This window comes from Eupeodes corollae, chromosome 2, assembly GCF_945859685.1.
Source record: "Eupeodes corollae chromosome 2, idEupCoro1.1, whole genome shotgun sequence".
NCBI lineage: Eukaryota > Metazoa > Arthropoda > Insecta > Diptera > Syrphidae > Eupeodes > Eupeodes corollae.
This window is the reverse complement of record NC_079148.1, coordinates 111,022,936-111,047,651: the sequence shown is the minus strand read 5'-3', so window position 1 is coordinate 111,047,651 and position 24,716 is coordinate 111,022,936. Positions and strand designations below refer to the sequence as shown.

General features: G+C 36.2%; 5 protein-coding genes across 5 annotated transcripts; 2 read left to right on the top strand and 3 right to left on the bottom strand.

Annotated features, from left to right (window-relative positions):
• Nucleotides 1-2,279: 2,279 nt before the first annotated feature.
• Nucleotides 2,280-3,081, bottom strand: LOC129946300 (heat shock protein 23-like). Its single transcript, XM_056056432.1, has one exon. The coding sequence runs from the start codon at nt 2,992-2,994 to the stop codon at nt 2,401-2,403; it is 594 nt and encodes a 197-aa protein (XP_055912407.1). The 5' UTR covers nt 2,995-3,081; the 3' UTR covers nt 2,280-2,400.
• Nucleotides 3,082-11,610: 8,529 nt separating this feature from the next.
• Nucleotides 11,611-12,424, bottom strand: LOC129945927 (heat shock protein 23-like). The gene has a single exon (XM_056055902.1). It carries the CDS (start codon nt 12,329-12,331, stop codon nt 11,744-11,746), a length of 588 nt encoding a protein of 195 aa, XP_055911877.1. The 5' UTR covers nt 12,332-12,424; the 3' UTR covers nt 11,611-11,743.
• Nucleotides 12,425-13,012: 588 nt separating this feature from the next.
• LOC129945730 (heat shock protein 23-like) lies at nt 13,013-13,870 on the top strand. The gene has a single exon (XM_056055600.1). It carries the CDS (start codon nt 13,132-13,134, stop codon nt 13,726-13,728), a length of 597 nt encoding a protein of 198 aa, XP_055911575.1. The 5' UTR covers nt 13,013-13,131; the 3' UTR covers nt 13,729-13,870.
• Nucleotides 13,871-17,456: 3,586 nt separating this feature from the next.
• LOC129947286 (heat shock protein 23-like) lies at nt 17,457-18,535 on the bottom strand. The gene has a single exon (XM_056057795.1). It carries the CDS (start codon nt 18,407-18,409, stop codon nt 17,813-17,815), a length of 597 nt encoding a protein of 198 aa, XP_055913770.1. The 5' UTR covers nt 18,410-18,535; the 3' UTR covers nt 17,457-17,812.
• Nucleotides 18,536-21,035: 2,500 nt separating this feature from the next.
• On the top strand, nt 21,036-21,992 carry LOC129947285 (heat shock protein 27-like). The gene has a single exon (XM_056057794.1). It carries the CDS (start codon nt 21,181-21,183, stop codon nt 21,823-21,825), a length of 645 nt encoding a protein of 214 aa, XP_055913769.1. The 5' UTR covers nt 21,036-21,180; the 3' UTR covers nt 21,826-21,992.
• Nucleotides 21,993-24,716: the final 2,724 nt, after the last annotated feature.

Here is a 24,716-nt window from a genome sequence, read left to right as displayed (position 1 = left end):
ATTACCCTCTGGATGCGCACATTTTCATGGAAAACATTCAGCACTACTTGCTTATTAATTGAAATTTTTTAATTTTTATTTTTATTGGACTTACATGTACATCAAATCAAATGGGGTGGCGCAACAGTTCGTTGTGAACCAGGGCCTAGTGACTTACAGCTCTCAACCATTCCTGTGTGCGTGTACTGTTGTCAGGAATGGAAGGGACCTACAATTTTAGGCCGAATCCGAACGGCTAGTTTGAGAAAGCACTTTTTCATGACAAGAATTACTCTTGAAGGATTTGTCAATTCCTCGCAAGAGGTAGTACCCGCGAAAATTAATTTTTTAAATTAAGGTGGCACAGGCAGGGATTGAACCCAAGACCCCTTGCATGACAGTCCAACGCACTAACCATCATGCCACGGGTACTACGCTTAATGTAAAGGGTGATTTTTTTGAGGTTAGGAGTTTCATGCATTAGTATTTGACAGATCACGCGGGATTTCAGACATGGTGTCAAAGAGAAAGATGCTCAGTATGCTTTAACATTTCATCATGAATAGACTTACTAACGAGCAACGCTTGCAAATCATTGAATTTTATTACCAAAATCAGTGTTCGGTTCGAAATGTGTTTCGCGCTTTACGTTCGATTTATGGTCTACATAATCGACCAAGTGAGCAAACAATTAATGCGATTGTGACCAAGTTTCGCACTCAGTTTACTTTATTGGACTTTAAACCAACCACACGAATGCGTACAGTGCGTACAGAAGAGAATATTGCGTCTGTTTCTGAGAGTGTTGCTGAAGACCGTGAAATGTCGATTTGTCGCCGTTCGCAGCAATTGGGTTTGTGTTATTCGACCACATGGAAGATTTTACGCAAAGATCTTGGTGTAAAACCGCATAAAATACAGCTCGTGCAAGAACTGAAGCCGAACGATCTGCCATAACGTCGAATTTTCAGTGAATGGGCCCTAGAAAAGTTGGCAGAAAATCCGCTTTTTATCGACAAATTTTGTTCAGCGATGATGCTCATTTCTGGTTGAATGGCTACGTAAATAAGCAAAATTGCCGCATTTGGAGTGAAGAGCAACCAGAAGCCGTTCAAGAACTGCCCATGCATCCCGAAAAAAGCACTGTTTGGTGTGGTTTTTACGCCGGTGGAATCATTGGACCGTATTTTTTCAAAGATGCTGTTGGACGCAACGTTACGGTGAATGGCGATCGCTATCGTTCATATCTGCATTTAATTTTTGCACAAAGTATAACAATTACAGAATAAGATGAGTAGGTTGCACAGGAAGAGCCTGGTTACACGATAGCAACAAATAATTAGCTGCCCAGTTATAGCTATCATTGGTTTTCATCATTGAAAATGAATTGATTAAAAAAGTAAAATTGGTTGTGGTTAGTGTCAAAATGATGTTAATAAGCTTCATAAATTTTGTAGTTTATGGTGTAGGATTGAAATACTCATAGTAAACAAATATTCATGTACGCATTTTATGTATATTTATATAATTACCAATTCTAAAATGATTTCCAGTTCGGCCTACTCAATTGAGGCACGTATAATATACTTTGTTTGCAGCAGTACCACTCCTTTTTGAATGAATAATGCTAATCTTTCTTTAAAATCTTTAAAATATTGGGTCTTAAGAGTTCCTTAAGCGTTCCTAGCTTACACACACATCACCCGCTTACAACATTTTAGTTTCTTCGAAATATTGTTTAAATTGACTTTTCAACGGTTTTTTTTTTTAGTCCGTGTGACAGATTTGAAATAGTTTGGCTTGACGTTTGACACTTCTATTCATTTAAGCGTTTGAGCCCAAGACAAACAAGCTATTGCTTTTAAATTACTGATTTAATTTTTACTACTGAATTCAAAATAAAAAAGTGAGCTAGTTTATCGCAAGTAAAATGATATTGATATGGTACTAGGAAAAAAAAGCCAAATTCTCCTTCTCCGTCAAATAGAAATGCATATAACAGTCAGAAGAATAACACTTTAAGAAAAAACTGGATTTTTAACGGAAAATCATATCTGGGAATACGGAAAAGGACGATACTTTGCATTTTTTCAATTTTTTTTTCTGAAAATCATCCGTTCTCTGTTGTGAATTAATCCTTTTTTTGTGTGCTCAGGCACTTTTGTTTTCTAGAGGAAATCCCCCTGAACGGTCGAAATCATTACCTTCCTATCTTAAATAAAGAGTAGCAAAAAAACCCTAATTAACAAAGTTGAAGTTCAATAAAAAGATTGGTAGTTTGTAATAATACTTTGGAAAAAAGGATGAATTTATTTAATTTTATGAATTTTAATTTAATAATAGTGCATTATGAGTAAATTAATGTTGGCAATGCTGAGGTCAGTCTGGGTAGTTAATTTTGTTTTAACAAATATTTAAAATTTATTTTTTTGAGGATTTAACCTCATTAGCTTCAGAGTCTTTGGATTGTTCTTGACGATTTTCCTTCACATTCAGGTGAGCTGGTCCCGTTTGTTGAATTTGTATGACTTTCTCGGCTGTCTTGTTTTCAATGGCTGGCTTAGGAATGCTCAATGTCAAAACTCCATCTGATGATAGTGTCGAAATAACTTTGTCAGAGTCATAGTTATTAGGCAGTGCATAGCGACGAACAAAGTGTCGTGAGATGTATCCATGATCATCTTCTCGTTCTTCATGTTTACCCTCCACAACTACAGCATCGTCCACAACTTTTACAGTCAATTCACTCGGTTTGAACTGCTGGACATCCATCGAAACCTTGAATCCATCTTTTCCAATGTTTGATACCCTTCTACTTCGGTGAGTCGTTTCCAATGGCCGATTTTCCAAGTAGTTCGCTAAAGCAAGGGGTAAACTCAGGTCTCTTGGACTTTGGTATCGTTGAATTTGATAAGGATTCAATCCTAATCCGAAATCACTGCTATAGTATGGGGATAGAGAGGACATGGAATCCAAACTATCTGCTAAATCCAAAAGTAATTTTAATGAAGACATCTTATGTTAAACTTCTTTTTCTTTTACTACAAAGTAAAACAGTCTATAGCACTTGCTCTTTTGTTGAAGAGAACTTCAATAAGCTAATGTTTTCAAACAAACTGATGAATTCCGTCGGTATCTTTCGGATATTTATACGAATTGGTTCTTTCGCCAGAAACTTCTAGAGATTCATCTCCTGCTAGTCCATTAAAAACAAGGGAATATTGCTGAATATAATCACACTCTCTTTACAAGTTTTTCTCTTAATTCAATTGAAGTAAGATAAATGCATTAAATCTCTTTCCCCATTTTGATTTGAAAATTGAAAGATTTCTTTTTTTGAATGTATAAATTTCTTATATTAAGAAATAAAAACTACCGCCCATAAGTAGTTAATTGATAATGGTAACATACATTTTATTTGATGTTTTTGAACTGCATTTATTATTAAGAACAAAACTGCGGAGAAAAGAAGAGAAGTTGTATTTAATGTTTTTGAACTGCATTTATTATTAAGAACAAAACTGCGGAGAAAAGAAGAGAAGTTGTTCTATATTCGTTTCTCTTAAAGTTGCTGAATAAAAATATTGATGATAAGTTCTACCTAGAAAATTCTAGTAAGACATAATATAGGTGTAAATATGCAAAAAAGCCGGCAAAACAAAATTCATTGGCTTTTTTTTGTTTTGAAACAATCGCTTAGTAAACAATTTCTCTTAAATTAAAGTAAATAATTTGATTTCTATTTTGTTTTGCAATAAAAAGATAAAAAATAAGATAAACGTTTAAATAATGTACTTATTATCTTTATAATTATTAGTTAGCTGGTTTCAGATTGGTCTTGAATCCATATTACATTCGACGACAAACGTTTTGAACTTGCCATTGGGCTTTCCTACATTCCAGAAAATCAATCAATGGATACGTCTAGATCTAGAGCAACAAAATATTAAAAAAGAGGTATTCCAAGTTTCCATTATTTTCTTTTAAAATAATTTTGTTCTTTTATAATAACAATCCGTTTTCGTTGAACGAATTGCAGACTAATATATACATACATACATATGTATGTATGTAATGATTTTTACATTCTTAAAGACAGACAGATTAAAAACAAAATACCTATGATTTGCCAATTTAAAAATTGGTCAAATGCGTAGCTAACAAGACATTCAATCCTACTCACCCAAAAAATATTCAATTGAACAAAAACTTAATTTCATTCTCAAGAAATTCATCTTTTATGTATGTGGTTGGAAATATTACTCTATAGTCTTTACTAACGACTGTAATTTTTGATTAGTTTTTTGGAAGGCGTTTGAAATGCCAGCCCTATCACGAATACCATAATAATCGGAAATGATTATGAATCCCGAAAGAATCTATCACCAAATACGATTATAGTGGAACATTTTATACAATTTTACATTACGAACCGATTTGGTGATTCCGGGGGAACAAAAAAGAAGCCAAAAACATAATTACAATGCTTTTCAAAACTGACTTCAGGTATGAATGGTTAACGAGCAGTAAACTTGATTTTCCGTTAACGATTAACACTTATTTTTGTCTCACGATAATTTGCGGTAAGGGCTCGGTATAGTAGTTGGAATATTCTTATTTTCGAACATTGATTAGATCTTTCTGAGATTTACACTTTTAAGTAGGTTTTTTATTGTCGCTTACGGCCAAAGCCTAGAAATTGAATTGTGGAATTGGGGGACAAACATGGAATATAAACTTACTTACTTACTTACTTAAGGTGGCGCTACAGTCCGGGGCGGACCTGGGCCTCAACCAACAAGCGTCTCCAGCCAGCTCGGTCCCTAGCTAGCTGTCTCCAGTTTCGCACGCCAAGTTGGTTGAGGTCCTCTCCCACCTGGGTGCGCCACCTGAGTCGCGGTCTTCCTCTACTGCGCCGTCCCTCGGGATTGGATTCGAAGACCTTCCGGGCTGGAGCGTTGATGTCCATCCGCTCTACATGACCTAGCCATCTAAGCCGTTGGACTTTGATTCTGCTAACTAGGTCAGTGTCGCTGTACAGCCCGTACAGCTCGTCGTTATATCTTCTCCTCCATTCTCCATCTATGCGTACGGGACCAAAAATCGCCCGAAGAATTTTTCTCTCGAAGCATCCTAAGACGCTCTCATCTTTCTTTGACAGGGTCCAGGCCTCAGCGCCATAAATGAGAACCGGGATGATGAGTGTCTTATAGATGGTGATTTTACATGCTCGAGAGAGGACTTTACTTCTCAATTGCCTTCTAAGTCCAAAGAAGCAGCGATTTGCAAGAGTTATTCTTCGTTTGATTTCAGCGCTGGTGTCGTTGTCTGCATTAATAGCGGTGCCTAGGTAGACAAAGTCCTTAACTACCTCAAAGTTATAGCTGTCCATGGTGACGTTTTGTCCAAGACGTCGTCGTTCAGTGTCCTTTTTTGATGACAGCATATACTTGGTCTTGCCCTCATTGACCACTAAACCCATCTTCTTCGCTTCCGTCGCAATGCTCAAAAACGCTCCACTGACATCACGCTTTGATCTTCCAATTATGTCAATATCATCTGCGTATCCGAGTAATTGGATGGATCTTTGGAAGATTGTGCCTCTAGTGTTGACGGTTGAGTTTTGCACAATTCTTTCCAGAACGATGTTGAAGAAGTCGCATGACAGTGCATCGCCTTGTCTAAAACCTTTTTTGACATCAAATGCATCGGTAAGATCTTTTCCGACCTTGATAGAGCAGCGTGCATTCTCCATCGTCATTCTGCACAAACGGATAAGTTTGACAGGGATGCCAAAACTAGACATTGCTCGGTAGAGCTCTTCCCTATAGATGCTGTCATACGCGGCTTTGAAATCGATAAAAAGATGGTGGGTATCGATTTGAAGCTCCTGGGTTTTTTCCAAGATCTGCCGTAGTGTGAATATTTGGTCGATAGTGGACTTTCCTGGTCTGAAGCCACACTGATAAGGACCAATCAGGTTGTTGACGAATGGCTTCAGACGTTCACATAATACGGCAGAGAGGATCTTATAAGCAATGTTAAGGAGACTGATGCCTCTGTAGTTGGCGCAGTTTAGAGGGTCTCCTTTCTTATGTATCGGGCACACTATGCTGAGATTCCACTCATCGGGCATGCTTTCTTCCGACCAAATTTTGCAGATGAGTTGGTGCATGCTCCCTACCAAGTCATCGCCTGCTGCTTTGAATAGTTCGGCGGTGATGCCGTCAGCTCCAGCAGCTTTGTTTGGCTTAAGTTTAGATATAGCTATCTTCACTTCGTCAAGGTCGGGTGGGCGGAATTGTTGATCTGCGTCGCCGAGGTTGAGTGGTTCTATCTCCCTTACAGCGGAATTCGGTTCGTCATCGCCGTTATATAATTTGGAGAAGTGATCTTTCCATATTCTCAGCATCGACTGTGGTTCTACTACGATGTTCCCTTGATCGTCTTTACAGGCTTCGGTTCGTGGCTTGTACCCTTGGGAGGTTTTTTTTACCTTTTGGTAAAATTTACGAACCTCATTCCTGTTGTGACATCCCTCTATCTCCTCGATCGCGCGCTTCTCATGCTCTCTTTTTTTCCGTCTAAGAAGCCGGTGTTCCTCTCTCCTCTTCTGCTCGTAGAGCTCGCGAGCAGCTCTCGTCCTTTTGTGCAGCGCCGTTTTGTATGCCTCTTGTTTCGCTGCGTGAGCTTGCCGGCATTCGTCGTCAATCCAGGGGTTTCGCTGTGGTGGCCGTGTGAAACCTAGCACTTCAGAGGCGGCATCTCTGATGGCTGCAAGGCAATGTTGCCAATGGTTTTCAATGCTTAATGCAGGAAGCATAGGACTCCTTAGGAGGTTATTAGAGACTAGATCGGAAAAGGACATGGCAGTCTCTTGCGATTGTAGCCGTCTAACGTCGAATCTTCTCACAGTACTTCCTTGTTTTGGCTTGGATCGGGATATCCGTAGCCGTACCTTGGCTACAACGAGGTAGTGGTCCGAGTCAATGTTGGCCTCTCGGAATGTTCGGATATCCTGGATACTGGAGAAGTGTCGTGCGTCGATCGCAATGTGGTCAATCTGGTTGACGGTTGATTGATCAGGAGATTTCCATGTCCCCTTGTGGATATTGAGATGCGATGGCGAATTTAGCCTTGATGCGGATTGTCGTGATGCGCTCGCTCACACTGTTGAAACTTAAGACTTTTTGCCTGAGCCTAGTTCCAACAACAAATCCACACCCAAATAGACGCTGTCTTTGTTCTCGGTAGCAGTCGCCGTAGTAGATATCGCAGTCTTTTAGTTTGCGTTTGCCCGGTCCATCCCATCGCACTTCTTGGATGGCTGTAATATCTGCCTTGCAGCAGTTTAGGGCTTCCGCTAATTGTTCGGCTGCACGTGGTCTGTTAAGGGACCTAACATTCCACGTACATATCCGAAGTTCGTTGTCCTTATTTCGTTTGCGTGGGTTGTCAACAGTGAATCCGTCCGTATCCGAGGCTTGTTGTTGCTTCGAAACTATGATGTTTTTACGTGGCCAGGAAGTCACCCCGACGGCACAACCCCCAACCTGGAGGGCCAGATCCTTAGTATAACTCCAAGGAAGGGGAGCCGGATGAACCGCTCCTTATAGGCCTGGGCTCCGAATATGTCGAAGAAGCCCTATAAGGTGTTCACTAAGTAGTTCGACCTTACTGGAACTGTAGACGCCACCGTTGATTCTATCTCGAGAATTCGTCCGCTGCCGCCTGGATAAGGAGAGGTGCCTTAGTGGAAACACCTCTCCCCCCCTCTCTCGTTTGCTGCCCCCAACAACTTTCCACTGGGGTTGGAACCCAATCTCCAGTTGAGGTACTAGGCACCCGATGTTCACCGCGGGGAGGTGAGAGTAGGAGTTGATAGACAGAGGTGGGTTTTGAGAAAAACCTGTGGACGCTTGTGTCCTCTTGAATGCACATGTCTACCATTTGAACATCATGGAATATAAACACAATAAATAATTTCGTGATGTAATAAATATTTGTAAGCGTCCAATCTTGGAAATAATTCCAGAATAGATATACAGTGGTGGACAAGAATTAATCTCACTTTTTAAAGAAAATTAAAACCATTTACATAATTTTTTTTTATTATTATGAAATTAGTTATATTTTATTTACATTACAGCACTATGTTTTAATAATGCTTCATTAAATATGTTTAAGATCTGTATGAAGAAAAAAGTATGGAATGTAGAAACATCAATTTTTCACAAATTTTACACATTCAACAGTTTCTTGATAAAATTTTACTTACCGTTATAAATTCTTAGTTTTTCTTAGTATTTGGTAGGGAAACCCTTTATTTAGCATTACAGAAGCAATTCTTCTTGGCAAACTTTAAACCAAAGCCTTACATCGTGTCTTTGGAATTGCATACCAAGCATTTTAAATCTCCTGCCACAATTGTGTTGAATTGGTTGGTTTTTGTTTGCTCAATGTGATGTTCAATATCATTTCACAAATTTTCGATCGGGTTAAGATCGGTTGATTGTGCTGGCCACTTCACCTCTAAGGCACACTTCATAAACTTTGAAGTGTGTTTAGGGTCGTTGTCGTGCATGAAGTGCCATAATAACGGCAAATTGTCTTCTGCGTAGGGTATCATATGATCCAACAGGATATCTCCGTTCACGTTCTGGTCCATTTTGGTGTCAATTTTTACGATGGGCCAACACGCGCCGGCCGTGCCATGAAAAAGCAGCCCAGACCATAACGTTGCCTCCACCGTGTTTCACCGTTTTAATGGTGTACCTTGGATCATATTCCATATATTTTGGACGCCATACATATTTTTTCCCATCCGATCCGAACCGAATTTGGATTCATCGTTCCAGAACACGTTTTTCCAAAAACTAATTGGTTTGTCTAGATAAAGCTTTGGCAAACTGTAATCTAGATTTCAGATTCTTTTTTTTGATACAAGTGGTTTTCTCTGAGCAACGCACCCACAGGGATTGTTTTCATTTTATCGGCGTCTTTTGGTCCTTGAGGAGACATTTACTCCATAGTTTGTTGAAAGTTCGCTTCGAATGGCACTGGAGGTCTTAAACGGATCCTTGGTCGATAAACTATAAATAATTCTATCTTCATTTGTAGTTGTCTTTCTGGCCCGGGGGTTTTGTTTAACGTTTTCAATCATTTAAAAACTTTTTGAAATGACGAAGGGCATTATAAACCAACTTCCTGGAGCATTCTAACAACTTAGAAATGTCTGTTACCGTCCGCCCTTTTGTCTTCATTTTAAAAATTAGACTTTTTTACTTTGAGCACCATTTTCCTTTTCCCATTACTAATTATTTATTATTACATTACTAATTATAGATCATTAATGGCTGAAGCACATACACGCTTCAGCTTCGGTTTCGTCTGCGTTACGTTAGGCCTGCTTCGAGGTTCCTTTGAATGACATTTCTATTATTTCATATCTCAAAAGAGCAAATATTTTGTTTGTTGACATTTTTTTACAGATGATGAGCTGTCAGACAAAGCAAATGTTCAGATAATTGAACTAGAGCTTCCGTCTGGAGTCACATTACGTTCTTTTCCTTACGATTGACAAACGAAACGTGAGGTCGAAGCTCGATTGTGATAGCATGCATGGAATTCCTATGGCTGAACTCGTAAACGTCAGGCGAAGCCGAAGCTGAAGCGTGTTTGTGTTTCAGCCATAAAGGAATAATTAATTACCTCAAAAATTATTATTTTCTTTTTTTTAAAAAAACACACTCTTTGATTGCAAAACGGGCTAAATGTATGTCCAGCTAAAAACAACGCAAATCACAAACAATCTTCATTTTTCGCAAAACGGGATTTTACTTTTCAATTATTTACTCATTTTTATTACATAGTAACAACATAAAAATGAACCGTTACTTGCAAGTAATAAAGAATTGCAAGTAGAAAAATACTTGTACTCTTTTAAATGTGCTAAATTCGTGACTACCACTGTATATCTTGAGAGAATTAAAATTTACATAGAAGTTTTCACGAATTTTGGACTAATTTCTCTCTGCCGTGTAGCAGAATACAATGGTGGAATCGCGGAGAACAATAGTTGGCTGTTACTGTTTTGATTGTCATACTTTCTTCTAATTGCGTAAAGTGAGCGCTAAAAAATGCTTAGTGCATGGCTCGGCAGTACTCACATATTATAATGTCATTTAGATAGTTTTTTAATAATATTTAATTTTATATCAACACAGAAAATAGTAAAAACCGCGATCCGATGACATCTATCAATTTCTGAACAAACTCTGCCGAATTGGGGCAGAGACAAAATTTTGAAGGACACATTAAACAAACTCTAAATGAGACAGCGAAAAGATGACGATGTCTTAAATAAAGCTGTAAGAGAATGGGCAGGTTCAGACAACATAAAGGACTTCATTTGCAATCAACTTAATTCTTTGAACTTACATTTTAACTAAGGCAACTAGTAAGTTTTTCAAATGTCATGAATTTTAAATTTAGAACTTAACTTCACAAACCTCTACTTTAAGTTGATAGTATAAAAACAACCTAAAACATTATTGTTTACAAAACACTCTTCGGGCAAGCTACAACTCCATCACGATTTGTATTTGTTACAGTAAAGAAATATTACTTGTTTCTTTTCGAAATTGACAAGGAAATCTTTTACAGAAAACATCAAATGAAGGTGTGCAGAAAACAAATAAATCATAGATTAATAAAGTTCAGCTTTCAGTTGAATGAAAAAACATAATCAACTGTCAATTTGACAGAAGTAGACTTAAGGCCGGTTATAGTTATCAATAAAATCCATAAGTAACATTTTTGCTTTTAGTTTTTGAACATGTTACAGATTAATTTTTAGCAAAAGATTAATCTAATAAGATTAATCGTATATATCTAAAATAAACAATGCATTTAAAGCTTTATTTAATTTTCTTAATGATGAAATTTCATTTTACTGAACAGCTGAGTGTCAAAAAAATGCATTTCGCTTTACTGTTTGTGTTCCAGTTTTTTACTGTTCAGAGCACATCATTAAAAATTTTACTGATGAAAGCCAAAGTAAAAAATTGTCTGAGGCGTGAAGCCTCAAAGTGACATTTAATTTAGTGACGTAAATTTACTGATTGCTACTAACGCTCATCAGTAAAACATTTCAGATTCCTCCTGTCTCAAATTTTACTGATGGATTTTACTGATAGCTATAACCGGCCCCTTAACTTAGGTAGATATTTCTAACTAACTTCCAAGTTAACTTCCATTAAAGTTGCCTAAGCTGGAATGACATTTTTTGGCAGCTGGCCAAGCATAGCTAGAATCTTGCCTTACTTTCAAGTTTGAACCTTTTGACTTTTGTAGAAAAGTGAGTTGACACAACCTATCGTTCTCAAAATGTATGAAAGCTATAAATGCACCATAACAAACAAGCGATAATCAATTTGACAATAACCTTACGTGTAGCTAAAGCATGTATTTTAGTGACCAAGATTCAACTATCGCCTTATGCGATTGCACCTCAGATTTTCACTTTAGTTTCAGAACAAAGGCTTAAAAGGCGGCTATTTCTCATTTATGTAGCTTGATTAAAATGTAATCTTATAAGTAAATTGATATAAAATAAAACGACTTTTTAGTTTTGAATTAAAAATATAGAAAAAACTTTGTTTATTTAAATTATATGTGATAACGAATATTTATAAAATGTTTTGGAAAAATGAGTTCAGTCTAGTTTTTAATTAGGTGCTTCTATTAGAAATGTTCAAAATGTTTATTTCTTTTCAGCAGTCTCCGAATCCTTCTCCTTGGACTGTTCTTGAGGATTTTCCTTTACATTTAAGTGTGCTGGTCCAGTTTGTTGAATTTGTATGACTTTCTCTGCTGGCTTATTCTCTATTGCTGGTTTAGGAATGCTCACTGTCAAAACTCCATCTGATGATAGTGTCGAAATAACTTTGTCAGAGTCATAGTTCTTTGGCAGTGCGTAGCGACGAACAAAGTGTCGTGAGATGTATCCATGATCATCTTCTCGTTCTTCATGTTTACCCTCCACGATTACAGCATCGTCCACGACTTTTACAGTCAATTCACTCGGTTTGAACTGCTGGACATCCATGCAAACCTGGAATCCATCTTTCCCAATACTTGATGTTGGTCCACTTCTGCTTCTAGACTTTTCAATCGGTTGTTCTTCCAAGCAGGTTGCCAAAGACCATGGCAAACCCAAGATTCTTGGACTTTGGTATCGTTGAATTTGATATGGATCCAAGCCCAATCCAAAGTCACTTCTATAGTAAGGAGATGCTGACATAGAATCCAAGCTTTCAGCCAAATCCAAAAGTAATTTTAGTGAAGACATTTTACACTTTTTCCTTTGATATAACTTTTAAATGAACAACAATATACGAGAGATTACTTGCGCTTGACGTTATTGAACGTATTGAAACAAATATCAATTTGATGCATTTCACGATTCACTTTCGGGTATTTATACCAAAAAGTTGGTTTACCAGAAATTTCTAGGTTTATCTTTTCATATTTTATTTGCAAATTAAGAGATATGACTTACGCTCTCTTTGCTTCAGAGAAGAAAAGAGATTATGGGAATGAATGAACAACATAAATGTTATCTTTATCTCTTAAGATTTGCCCTTTCTCATTCTCTTTTTTTAATGTTTGTTTTGATTTACATTGTTTTGTTAATTACCTACATAAGTTTATTTATAAACTATATTTGCTATATGTACGTAATGTGTATTTTTGTACATTTACGTTATTTATTTGTAATTATATTTTCCACAAAGGTATCATTTTTGGCACTTAATTTTTTGTCAACTTAAATGGTTAATAAGACATTACACTAAAAAGAACGTATTTAAGAGAGAAAAAAGGGGAAGTCTTTATTCAGCAGCTCTTTAATTCTCCTGGTTTGGTAGAATTTAAAGAGAAGTACGAGTAAAACCTAGACATTTCTAGCAAAGAGCGACATTTGGTATAAATATTCGAATGCTACCGACAAAATTCATCAGTTTATTTGAAAAATAAGTACAATCGATAACTAAGAAACATCAAGTTTCAACTTCTCTTTAAACAAAGTGCAAGAAATTGTGTATCCATCGACATTGTGATCTAAAGTTATAAGATAACAAAGTTTATAAAATGTCTGGATTAAAATTGCTTTTGGATTTGGCTGAAAATTTGGACTCTGTTGCCTCCGCATCACCATACTATAGCAGTGATTTGGGATTGGGCTTGAATCCCTATCAAATCCAACGACATCAGAGCCCCAGAGTTTTGAGCTTGCCGTTGGCCTTGGCCAACCTTCTAGAAGATCGACCACTAGAAACGTCTAGAGCATCACGTAGAGCAACATCCAATATTGGAAAAGATGGATTTCAAGTTTCAATGGATGTCCAACATTTCAAACCGAGTGAATTAATTGTAAAAGTGGTGGACAATACTGTGGTTGTGGAGGGTAAACACGAAGAACGAGAAGATGATCACGGATTTATTTCACGTCACTTTGTTCGTCGATACGTTCTACCAAATAACTATGACGCCGATAAAGTCATCTCGACACTTTCATCAGATGGAGTCTTGACAGTGAGCGTTCCAAAACCAGCTATAGAAGATAAGGCAGCAGAGAAAATTATTCAAATTCAACAAACGGGGCCAGCACACCTGAATGTGAAGGAGAATCCTCAAGAACAGCCCAAGGATTCTGGAGCAGCAGAAGATAAAACCGCCAAAAAATAAGTGTTCAATTTTCTTGTGAAAAACCTCCTTACCGTAAAATTAATCTAAGCTTAAGCACATTTCCCATTACAATTATTTATGTACATAATATTTCACAACCATGGTTTATTTGATTAAATAAACAATAATATTAAAAATTTAATCATTGTTTATATTTTTATTATTTATTGATGTAATACCAGTGGTTAGTGCGTTGGAATTTCATGCCAGAGGTCTTGAGTTTGATCCCTGCCTATGCCATCTGAAGATTTTTTTACGGGTTCTGCCTCTTGCGAGGTATTGACAGATTAGCCGTTCCGATTCAGCTTAAAACTGTTTAGTCGCCTCCATCCCTGACATCAGTATTTGCACATAGGAATAGTTGAGAGTTGAAGTCACTAGGCCCTAGTTCTCAATGGACTGTTGCGCCATCTTTTTTTTATTGTTTAATGTTAATAACAATGGTCGTGTTTTTTAGAAATTTTAATTTGTAAACTTTCATGAACATTTCATCAATCAAGATAGATACAAAGTTTTTCTGAAACGGTTTCAAATATAAGTTTGTGGATGCCACGTTCCTTGAGTAGAAAATCTCAGATTTTTCTTTTCCTTTGTTCCCCAATCAGCCCTATCATAGTATCCGATCGCAACGGACATTTCTCCGACTCATAGACATTTTGTTTTTAATTTTTATTATACAAATATGTATAAACAATCGATTTTCGCCTCCGGGAAATTTGTTCCGATCGGACTCTATGATAAGCCCCAATAAGGCATATCCATTGAAAGTTCCAAATAATCTACGAAAATAAACGTCTGATCTCTTGAAAAATTGATGACAATTATTGGCCACCAAGATCTTGTGATTTAAATCATCTAGTGTCTTTCCTATGTTGCCACGTACAAGAATAGGTATCTACACGGCTGGTCAAAAAAATAGGTGTGAGGCTGATAAGCTGTTGTTTTGAATGCAAGAAATGCATCCAACATTTTTTTTTAAAGAAAGAACAGTTATTTTCTCCATGAGGATGCTAAACTTTTTGCATTTAAGTAATGTAATGCTAAGCAGATAAATTATTTGTGTTGGAATAAGATTCTGTGTTTTCTAGAAGTTGGCCATAAAAATAGGTGTTTTTCATATAAAATCCCAGCTTCTTATAATATTCTTTATTTTATAATATGCGTCGTAAAGTCCACTGCTCGCCAGAGTACAGGAAATTACTTCGTCGACTTAGAGATGGGGGCAAGACCTACAAATTCATTGCGGAGGTCCTAGGCAGATCTCAAAATTTAATAAAAAATGTTCTTAAACCCAGAAGAATACGCGAAATAGATGCCGGCCGAAAAAAGCATCAGCTACCACTGGCCGCCTCATACTATTTCTAGCTAAATCTATTCCTTTTATTTCGTTAAGGACTATAGGTGCTAAAATTGATAATGCAGCCAGTGCACGCTGGATCCGGAGAAGGCTTCAGAGCTGGAATATCCTTGGAAGAATTGCATAAAAGTTTTATTCCTTAGAAAACTATTTGATTTAAACCATGCTAATTGGATCGAACCAGAGGGCGAACAAAAATGGCAAAATACCTTGTGGAGTAATGAAACCAAAGTAAATTTGTTTTTATCAGGTTCTGTGTTAAATTTAAGGCAACCAAATGGTAGGGACTACCACCTCCGCTAAACACAGACAATTATTAAACACGCAGGAGGGAATATAATGGTGTGGGGCTGTTCCTGGTACGATGTAGGTCCTATCTTCATCTTCCAATGGAATAACATCTTAACAAAATACGGATATAGTGATATTGTTCAAGATGTCATGTTACCGTTTTCTGAGGAAAACTTGACCCTGCGATGCCACTTTCACCAAGACAACAATCCTAAACATACCGCAGGTCTTGTGAAAGATTGGTTTCGAGAGAAAGAAGTATAAATTGTTAATCACCTGATCTCAATCCTATTGAGAACTTATGGAATTAGCTAAAGCGTTAGATAGGGGGTCAATATTTCACTAATGGAAACCAATTGTGGGAAGCGGTTCAAAGAGATTGGTATTCCATACCCAAGCAAACATGCCGAAAGTAAATAGAGTCAATGCCGTGACGACTTTAAAAAGTTTTGAATAATAGTGGAGGATACTTAGGTTATTAAAGTAAGTAAAAAAAAATTGTGATAAGATACAGAAATTATTGCTAAAAACGATATTACTAATTTAGAAAGACGCACCTATTTGAAAAGACCTCCATCTGTAATTTTTGGTGCTATATGATCTATAATTTGAATGTATTTCAAAGGCTTAAAGTGTTTTTTATTTAATTATTATACGAGCTTTAAAAATATATACGTAAAATTAATATTTAACATTAAAAAGGAATACAAAATGAATTAATACAAAAATGAATTATCACACCTATTTTTTTGACCAGCTGTGTATATGCAGACAGATCACGCGGGATTTCAGACATGGTGTCAAAGAGAAAGATGCTCAGTATGCTTTGACATTTCATCATGAATAGACTTGCTAACGAGCAACGCTTGCAAATCATTGAATTTTATTACCAAAATCAGTGTTCGGTTCGAAATATGTTTATCGACAAATTTTGTTCAGCGATGAGGTTCATTTCTGGTTGAATGGCTACGTAAATAAGCAAAATTGCTGCATTTGGAGTGAAGAGCAACCAGAAGCCGTTCAAGAACTGCCCATGCATCCCGAAAAATGTACTGTTTGGTGTGGTTTGTACGCTGGTGGAATCATTGGACCGTATTTTTTCAAAGATGCTGTTGGACGCAACGTTACGGTGAATGGCGATCGCTATCGTTCAATGCTAACAAACTTTTTGTTGCCAAAAATGGAAGAACTGAACTTGGTTAACATGTGGTTTCAACAAGATGGCGCTACATGCCACACAGCTCGCGATTCTATGGCCATTTTGAGGGAAAACTTCGGAGAACAATTCATCTCAAGGAATGGACCGGTAAGTTGGCCACCAAGATCATGCGATTTGACGCCTTTAGACTATTTTTTGTGGGGCTACGTCAAGTCTAAAGTCTACACAAATAAGCCAGCAACTATTCCAGCTTTGGAAGACAACATTTACGAAGAAATTCTGGCTATTCCGGCCGAAATGCTCGAAAAAGTTACCCAAAAGTGGACTTTCCGAATGGACCACCTAAGACGCAGCCGTGGTCAACATTTAAATGAAATTATCTTCAAAAAGTAAATGCCATGGACCAATCTAACGTTTCAAATAAAGAATCAATGAGATTTTGCAAATTTCATGCGTTTTTTTTTTAAAGTTCTCAAGCTCTTAAAAAATCACCGTTTAGTTGCGACTGTACTCATGAAAAGTATATGGTGAAGCAACTGAAGACGTAGGTGTTTCCATTGTTAATGACATTTTCCTTCCATTTATTTCTCTTAAAAAAGAATGGTTTTTTAAATACTAAAAAAGAAACTAATTGGAAAACCCTATAAACTACAACACATATTATGTATTTATGGACTTGAAATGTTTGGGCTCCTTTAAAAAAGCGATAAGCAGGAAACCATCTTCCTTACAACGTAATATTCTGAAACATAAAATCTAGATTTTTCTATAGAAGTTAATCATTTTGTTTTCGAATTTCGTCATTTACCGAATATTTCAATAACTTAATTTAATTAACAAACTTCACGACCTGATATTTTTTTATTCCAGTGTATCATGCCCTAGAAAAGAGTTTCTGTAGATAAAATAAAAATACGCAGCTTATATTATTTTGATAAACATCAATGTTATATTTATTATCTAAGATTCCACATCCATATTGTTGTTCTTTTGTATGTACCTTAATTAATATAAATTATATTTAGATACTATGTAAGTGTGTTACACATTATTTAATATTGGAATTGTAAGAGAATATATTTAATAGACAAATAACATTAAACATTAATATTTATTTTTGTATGTTCTACGATAATATGAATTCTAGAACAAAATGAGGTTCTCGAAAGAACCCTTCATACTACATAATATATTAGGTATAAATATATAAATACTCATATTGCAAATAACATAAACTTCTTTTTTCATAGTCAACGTGAATTGATTTCAAATGAAATTTACTGGTCACCATTTGTGGCACTCTCCTTCTCAGCCTTATCCTCTCCGTTTTCCTTCACATTCAAATGAGCTGGACCTGTTTGTTGAATTTGAATGACTCTCTCGTTAGGTTTTTCAGTTTCAGTTTTTGGCTTTGGAATGCTCACAGTCAAGACTCCATCAGATGATAATGCCGATACTACTTTATCGGCATCGTAATCCTTTGGCAGAGCGTATCGTCGAACGAAATGTCTAGAAATATACCCATGGTCATCTTCACGCTCCTCATGCTTTCCCTCAACCACAATAGAATTATCAATAACTTTCACCGACAGTTCACTTGGCTTAAAATGCTGAACGTCCATGCACACCTGGAATCCATCTTTTCCAATATTCGATACTACTCCATCTCCTTTACCCTCAGATCGTCGTTCTCCGAGTCTTCCTGCAGCTAAAGCTACAGCTAGAGGAAGTCGAATCGAGGCTTGAGTTTGAGGACGATGAATGTGACGTGGTTGAAGTCCAAGTCCGAAATCTCCTCCGTAAATTGGCGAAAAGTTCGACGATTCCGAATTTTCAATATCCTGGAGGACACTCAATAGCAATGGCAAAGACATTATTCTTAATTTTCTTACTATACAAATTTAAATTATTTTATTTCCAATTTAAGAATTATAGAAACACTTTGATTTTCTTGCTTTGATTTTAACACACGAAATAACTGTACTATACTAATTCGAGTAAAACCACTGTCCAGGTATTTATAGGAATATCGATTGGTGGTAATTGGCGAATAGGAAATTCTAGATTTTTCTGGAAGAGAGGTAAGGGCTAGACCAAGACAAACATTGTTGTTGCCCTTATAGACGCAGTTTGGTTATTTGCATTTATTTTCCAGCTGTCTTTCGCGATTCCGGGCTTATAAACTGCGCTGCGCAGAAACCAAGAAATGAAGAAAATTCTCTTACCTGCAATTTATCGTGCTCTTTAGGTTTTGTGGATATTAATACATATATCATAACATTCCTATTCTACAGCTGATAGGTACTGAACTACTGATATGAATTAACTTAACAACACAAAATGAATGTCTTCATATTAAGACCAAATAGCCATGCCACGATGTTTGTTCCCTTTGAAAACCTACGAGTTACATAGGCAACTTAAGCATTGAAGAAATGGAAACAAAGTTTGCACTTTTTATGTCCAAAGTCATAATCCTATTACCTTTTTTGTGGGTACATTTATGTAAATATAAGAACAACTCACAAAATGTATAATATATACTTTATATAAAAAGACCGGCCGGTGTAGATACATATGTACCTACAGAGGAACAACGACCGGTCCCTTAAATCGAGAGCATGCATTGTTAAGTTTTAACCGGCTTTTTTGTTTGTATCAACGTCTGAAAACTCAATTCTACAGTAATTCAGCAAAAATTATGTAGGTATCCAATATTTGGCTTACAGACCGTATCAGAGTCAGAAATTCTCTGATGCTTCACGTGAGTTTTTATTAAAAAAAGTGTAAAGAGAAAATGCAAGATTAAAGTCTACAGTTAGCCTAAATCTAAAATGTACTCCTTGTATAATAATTAAACGTATTTTAAAGCTCATTTTACTGTTAAGAGTTGAGTTTTCATTTTGAAAATCGATTTTGAATTAATTTCTATTTTTTTAAAGCAATTTTAGCCTTTAAAAAAACTCACTGGCCATTTCCAAAACACCTCCCCAAAAACTGTATTTACCAAAACCCTTTTCCTGTCCAGAGACTACACAACTATATACGCATGTAGATGTGACCTCGTTAGTTTCAACATTCAAAAAATAAAACATTTTCTAAGATTTTGTTCTCGAAAGTAAAAGATCACTCAAGAATCTATTTCGGACTTTTAGAAAAATTGAATGAAAATAATGTAGATGTTGCCGATGTTTGACAATACTTGAATTTGTGTTTCAACTTATTTTTCTAAAAAAATGCCCCTTGTGCCTAAAGCGGAGGATTCAAGCCCCCATTCCACACTATTTTTTTGGCTCAGTCAAAATGCTGTTATGTTAAGGTACGTCTAATGGCGAACTATATTATTTGTGTTTGATATTTTACTATAGCTACATTAAGTCCAAATTTTTTATTGCATACATTTATTTTAGAAAAATTTTGATTACTTGTTACTTGGGAAAATTTTGATTTATAGACATAATTTTAAAATAGAATACAAATCATTATATCATTCAAGGATAAAGTCCTTCGAGGTTCAAAATTAACAATAACCGAACAAAAGTTTAGATATTTCGCGAATTTTTTGATTTCTGGTTGTGTGGGTTTGACACTCGACGTCTTCGGAAACTTAATATTAAATAGACCAATCTAATATAGAACTAGCCCATTGCATAATTGTTGTCTTAATACATATCAAAAACCACATTCATCATACTTAGAAGAACTGCAAACCAAACAGAGCTTATATGTAATAAAGAAATTAGGTGGCGCAACAGTCCGTAGAAAACCAGCGACTAGTGACTTACAACTCCCAGCCACTCCTGTGTGCGAATAATTTCAGGAATGGAGGGGACCTACAGTTTATATGCAATTTGAGAAAGCACTTTTTCATGACAAGAATTACTCTTAGTAAATTTGTCATTCCTCGCTAAAGACAGTACCCGTGAATAAAACTTTAGGTGACACAGGCAGGGATCAAACTCAAGACCTCTCGCATGACAGTCCAAGACACTAACCATCATGCCACGGCTACTACTGAGCTTATATGTATCTATCTTTTTAAATTAAAACATCTGTTTAATTTTAGTCTACATAAATCCATTTGGTTCAAAATACTTTGAATTGGTGTTCTGGGGCGTATGAGTGATATTTTGTCGTTCTTTAATTGGCGAAGTTTCCCTACTGCTTTGTGTCCTTCTTGATTTTCTGGGTATGTTTTCCGAAGTATTGTCAAATTTAGCTTTGAACTAAAAAGTCTGGATACAATTCTGTCCATGTAAATAAACATAAATGTGAACCAACATAACATACGTATTTATGAATTAGCATCTTTTTTATCAAAGTGGAGTTGCAAATTGTAAGTTCTTACATCTCCTCATATACACACTGTAGCCACTTTATCGATTTATGATTTTGCTGACTAGACAATTTATTAAGAGAAATGCAAAAATTATTTTAATTCAGCCCGAAAACCCTTTAAAAGGGCTCCATTCAGCAATTTATATACATAAGAAAGTCTGCAATCGAGTGTGTCGGGCGTTTTCGTCGGTTAACGCAAATTTAAATTAAATTATAATTAAGTAGAAGTGCACCAAACTATAGTTTTAATTTAAACTACCTAAAAATAACTCTAATTGAAACTAAGGTTTAAACATTTAAAAAAAAAATGTCTCTCATACCATTTCTTCTTGACTTGGCCGATGAAATCAGCGAATTTCATCGTGGAGTAGATGACGACTTCGGTTTCGGTATCTATTCGAATGATTTTCATCGCCCATCAAAGACAGTGTCGCAACTATGGTTACCTAAGCATCGTCAGCATCCCTATGCAAATATTCGCAACAAAATGCTCAAAAACCAGGAAGACAAAGAAACCAACAACGAGGATAAGGAATTTTCGCCGGTTGGTAAAAATGGCTTCCAAGTTAGCATGAACGTAAAGCAGTTTAAACCAAACGAACTGACTGTCAAGACAATCGATAATTGCATCGTAGTCGAGGGCAAGCACGAAGAAAAAGAGGATGGTCATGGTCTGATTGCTCGGCATTTCGTTCGCAAGTACACCCTACCAAAGGGCTATGACCCAAAGGAGGTGGCATCCACCCTCTCATCAGATGGCATCCTCACCGTCAAAGCACCACCACCACTTAAATCGGGTGAAGGCAGCGAAAGAATCGTTCAAATTCAGCAGACAGGTCCAGCCCATTTGTCTGTTAAAGAGAATTGCAAAGATGCCGTCTCCTCGGAAGCAGTTAAGCCACCTCAATGCGAGAACGGTGATAAAACGACCACAGAAGAGATTTCAAATTAAATTCCATTTACGCATTGGCGTATGCGCCAAAATTCCTACTTTTCAATAATGAAAAAAGACTAATTATAAATTAATACGTTTTTTTATTTTAAAATAAATGTAAAAGCGAATGAAGATGATGAACAAAAAAAAGAAATAATTAATAAAGCACTTCCATTCCAATCGTACGCAAGTTTTTGGTTTTACTGACGTACTTATAGATACTTTAAAATATACATATTTATAAGTAACAAAATATATTTTTCCCAAATAGGTAGGTACGAAATCTTAAGTTTTTTGTTTTAGTTATCATAATATAAACCAATAAATAAATAATTAATATGAAGCCGTAAAGGTTTATCTGCTGAGAGCTAGGAATGATGGGGTAACTTAGGATTTATAAAAGATAATTGATGGCAATTATTAATTTGTGGTTGCTTTCATCAACCATGCGTCGCGTCACTTTTTGGAGTGTAGATATTAATTACATCTTGCCTTATGAACAATTCTTTATAACTAAAAACCGAAAGCCACAGAGTATAGATACACATAGTAACTCGATGGTAAATAATAGTATTATCAATATTTATTAGGGCAGAGAAGATGGAAAACGAACTAGGGCCTTGCACTTATGCATCATTCCTCCTCAGTCTATGGGTAAGAGATATATATACATAAATATGTATGTAAATAATGTACCTAATAAAAACAAAATTATTTCTAAAACATACATATATGCATCATCGTGTTTAATGGAGTACCTAGAGTTTTTAAGATCTAATGTACCTCAGGCCGCTGTGCATTTCTTACGATAAGTATAGGATGAATGACATTATGTATATGATTTTAACTTTCATGAATTATAAGCCTCCACAAATGACTATGAAGTAAATGGACTTTATGTTTTTCGCTTTACTCGTATTCATGAACTTATTGTTTACAAGAAGAAGAAAGACGTTACTAAAGTTGCATTATTTGTTTGGAATTTTTCCGATCAGTTGTTTCATTGTCCATCCATCTTTTGAAATTTGACGATTAAAAACTACTCCATTTCTAAAATTGTAAGATAAGACACGCTTTTAGAAGGTATTATGAGGGTTCCGACAACATAAGGGACTTCATTTTTTGAACGTGAATTTTTACCATGTTAGTTTTTAAGTGCCACGAATTTCAAATTCAAGACTTTAATTCACAAACCTAAACTTTAAGTTCATAGTACAAAAATTATCAAAAACATTATTGTCTATACAAAACATTTTTCAGGCAAACTACAAGTCTCACGCTTTGTGTTATGTACTTTAAAAAATATAACTTATTTCTTTCCCAAATTGACAAAGAACTCTTAAAAAATAAATAAATAAATTAGGTGGCAACAGTGCAGAAAATAAATAAATCATAGAGCAATTAAGTTCAGCTTTCCGTTCATTGAAAAGACATGATCAACTGTCATTTTGACAGAAGAAGACTTGACTTCATTAACTATGAAGAGACTTTTTATGACTGATTCCGTCAAATTTTCAATGAAGTTGGATTTTTGGCAGCTGGCCAATCAGATGCTGGAACTGGCCTTACTCCCAAGTCTTTTATGTCGTCTTAACCTGCCCATTGAAACTGCTTATTTTCAATACAAAAATGTACCACGTGGCACACAAAGCAACGAAACAATCGTAATTTTCGCAGGAGAAGTTCTCCGACCATGTTATATCTTAAAGAAATCACTTATTTAAAATATTAAGACTTTTTTTCATTGGGACCACAAAAATTCCTTCACAGTCGATTTAATTCCTTAACGATGGAATTCGTACAATTATCCAGGACATACTGCTGTAAACGCGCGAATTGGTCCTGATTCCTCTTTACAATGAAATGAACATACATACATTAGGTAATTGATTTCTCATTTCAATGTAAATCTTAAGTGTTTAAATTAAACGATTTCATTAGTTTTATTTTTCTTCAAGAAATGAATATAATACAAAAAGGCTGGATACTAAAACATAGGATTTTCTACCTATACCCTTGTTCAAAACTCCTATACTATTTATGATCAATCAGTAAGTGAGTAAGTAACGCTGTACTTTGTGACCACAAGTTTTATAGAGCATGTATTTTATGAGATAGAAATTTAAATATTTATTTGATTTTGAAGTTATAGGGTCGTCATAAATTTTCTTGCTCCGTCGAAATCAAATCAAATACCCACCCTTTGTATGATAACTAGTGGTTGTGTTGCTTCAGAAAAATCATAAACTTTAGATAGTGTTGGCCAAAACATGAGAAACCAACACTATCACCATCTTTATGTGATTCAAAAATCAATAAATTAAACAAATCATGTTAGTTTTTTTTCCAAATGGAATACATTATGTACTTATGTACTTACTTACTTACTTAAGGTGGTGCTACAGTCCGGGGCGGACCTGGACCTCAACCAACATGCGTCTCCAGCCAGCATGGTCCCTAGCTAGCTGTCTCCAGTTTCGCACGCCAAGTTGGTTGAGGTCCTCTCCCACCTGGGTGCGCCACCTGAGTCGCGGTCTTCCTCTACTGCGCCGTCCCTCGGGATTGGATTCGAAGACCTTCCGGGCTGGAGCGTTGATGTCCATCCGCTCTACATGACCTAGCCATCTAAGCCGTTGGACTTTAATTCTGCTAACTAGGTCAGTGTCGCTGTACAGCCCGTACAGTTCGTCGCTATATCTTCTCCTCCATTCTCCATCTATGCGTACGGGACCAAAAATCACCCGAAGAATTTTTCTCTCAAAGCATCCTAAGACGCTCTCATCTTTCTTTGACAGGGTCCAGGCCTCAGCGCCATAAATGAGAACCGGGATGATGAGTGTCTTATAGATGGTGATTTTAGATGCTCGAGAGAGGACTTTACTTCTCAATTGCCTTCTACGAGTAAATCC

Coding starts and splice junctions, on each gene's coding strand:
- LOC129946300 (XM_056056432.1), bottom strand. CDS start 2,994: ATGTCTTCATTAAAATTACTTTTGGATTTAGCAGATAGTTTGGATTCC.
- LOC129945927 (XM_056055902.1), bottom strand. CDS start 12,331: ATGTCTTCACTAAAATTACTTTTGGATTTGGCTGAAAGCTTGGATTCT.
- LOC129945730 (XM_056055600.1), top strand. CDS start 13,132: ATGTCTGGATTAAAATTGCTTTTGGATTTGGCTGAAAATTTGGACTCT.
- LOC129947286 (XM_056057795.1), bottom strand. CDS start 18,409: ATGTCTTTGCCATTGCTATTGAGTGTCCTCCAGGATATTGAAAATTCG.
- LOC129947285 (XM_056057794.1), top strand. CDS start 21,181: ATGTCTCTCATACCATTTCTTCTTGACTTGGCCGATGAAATCAGCGAA.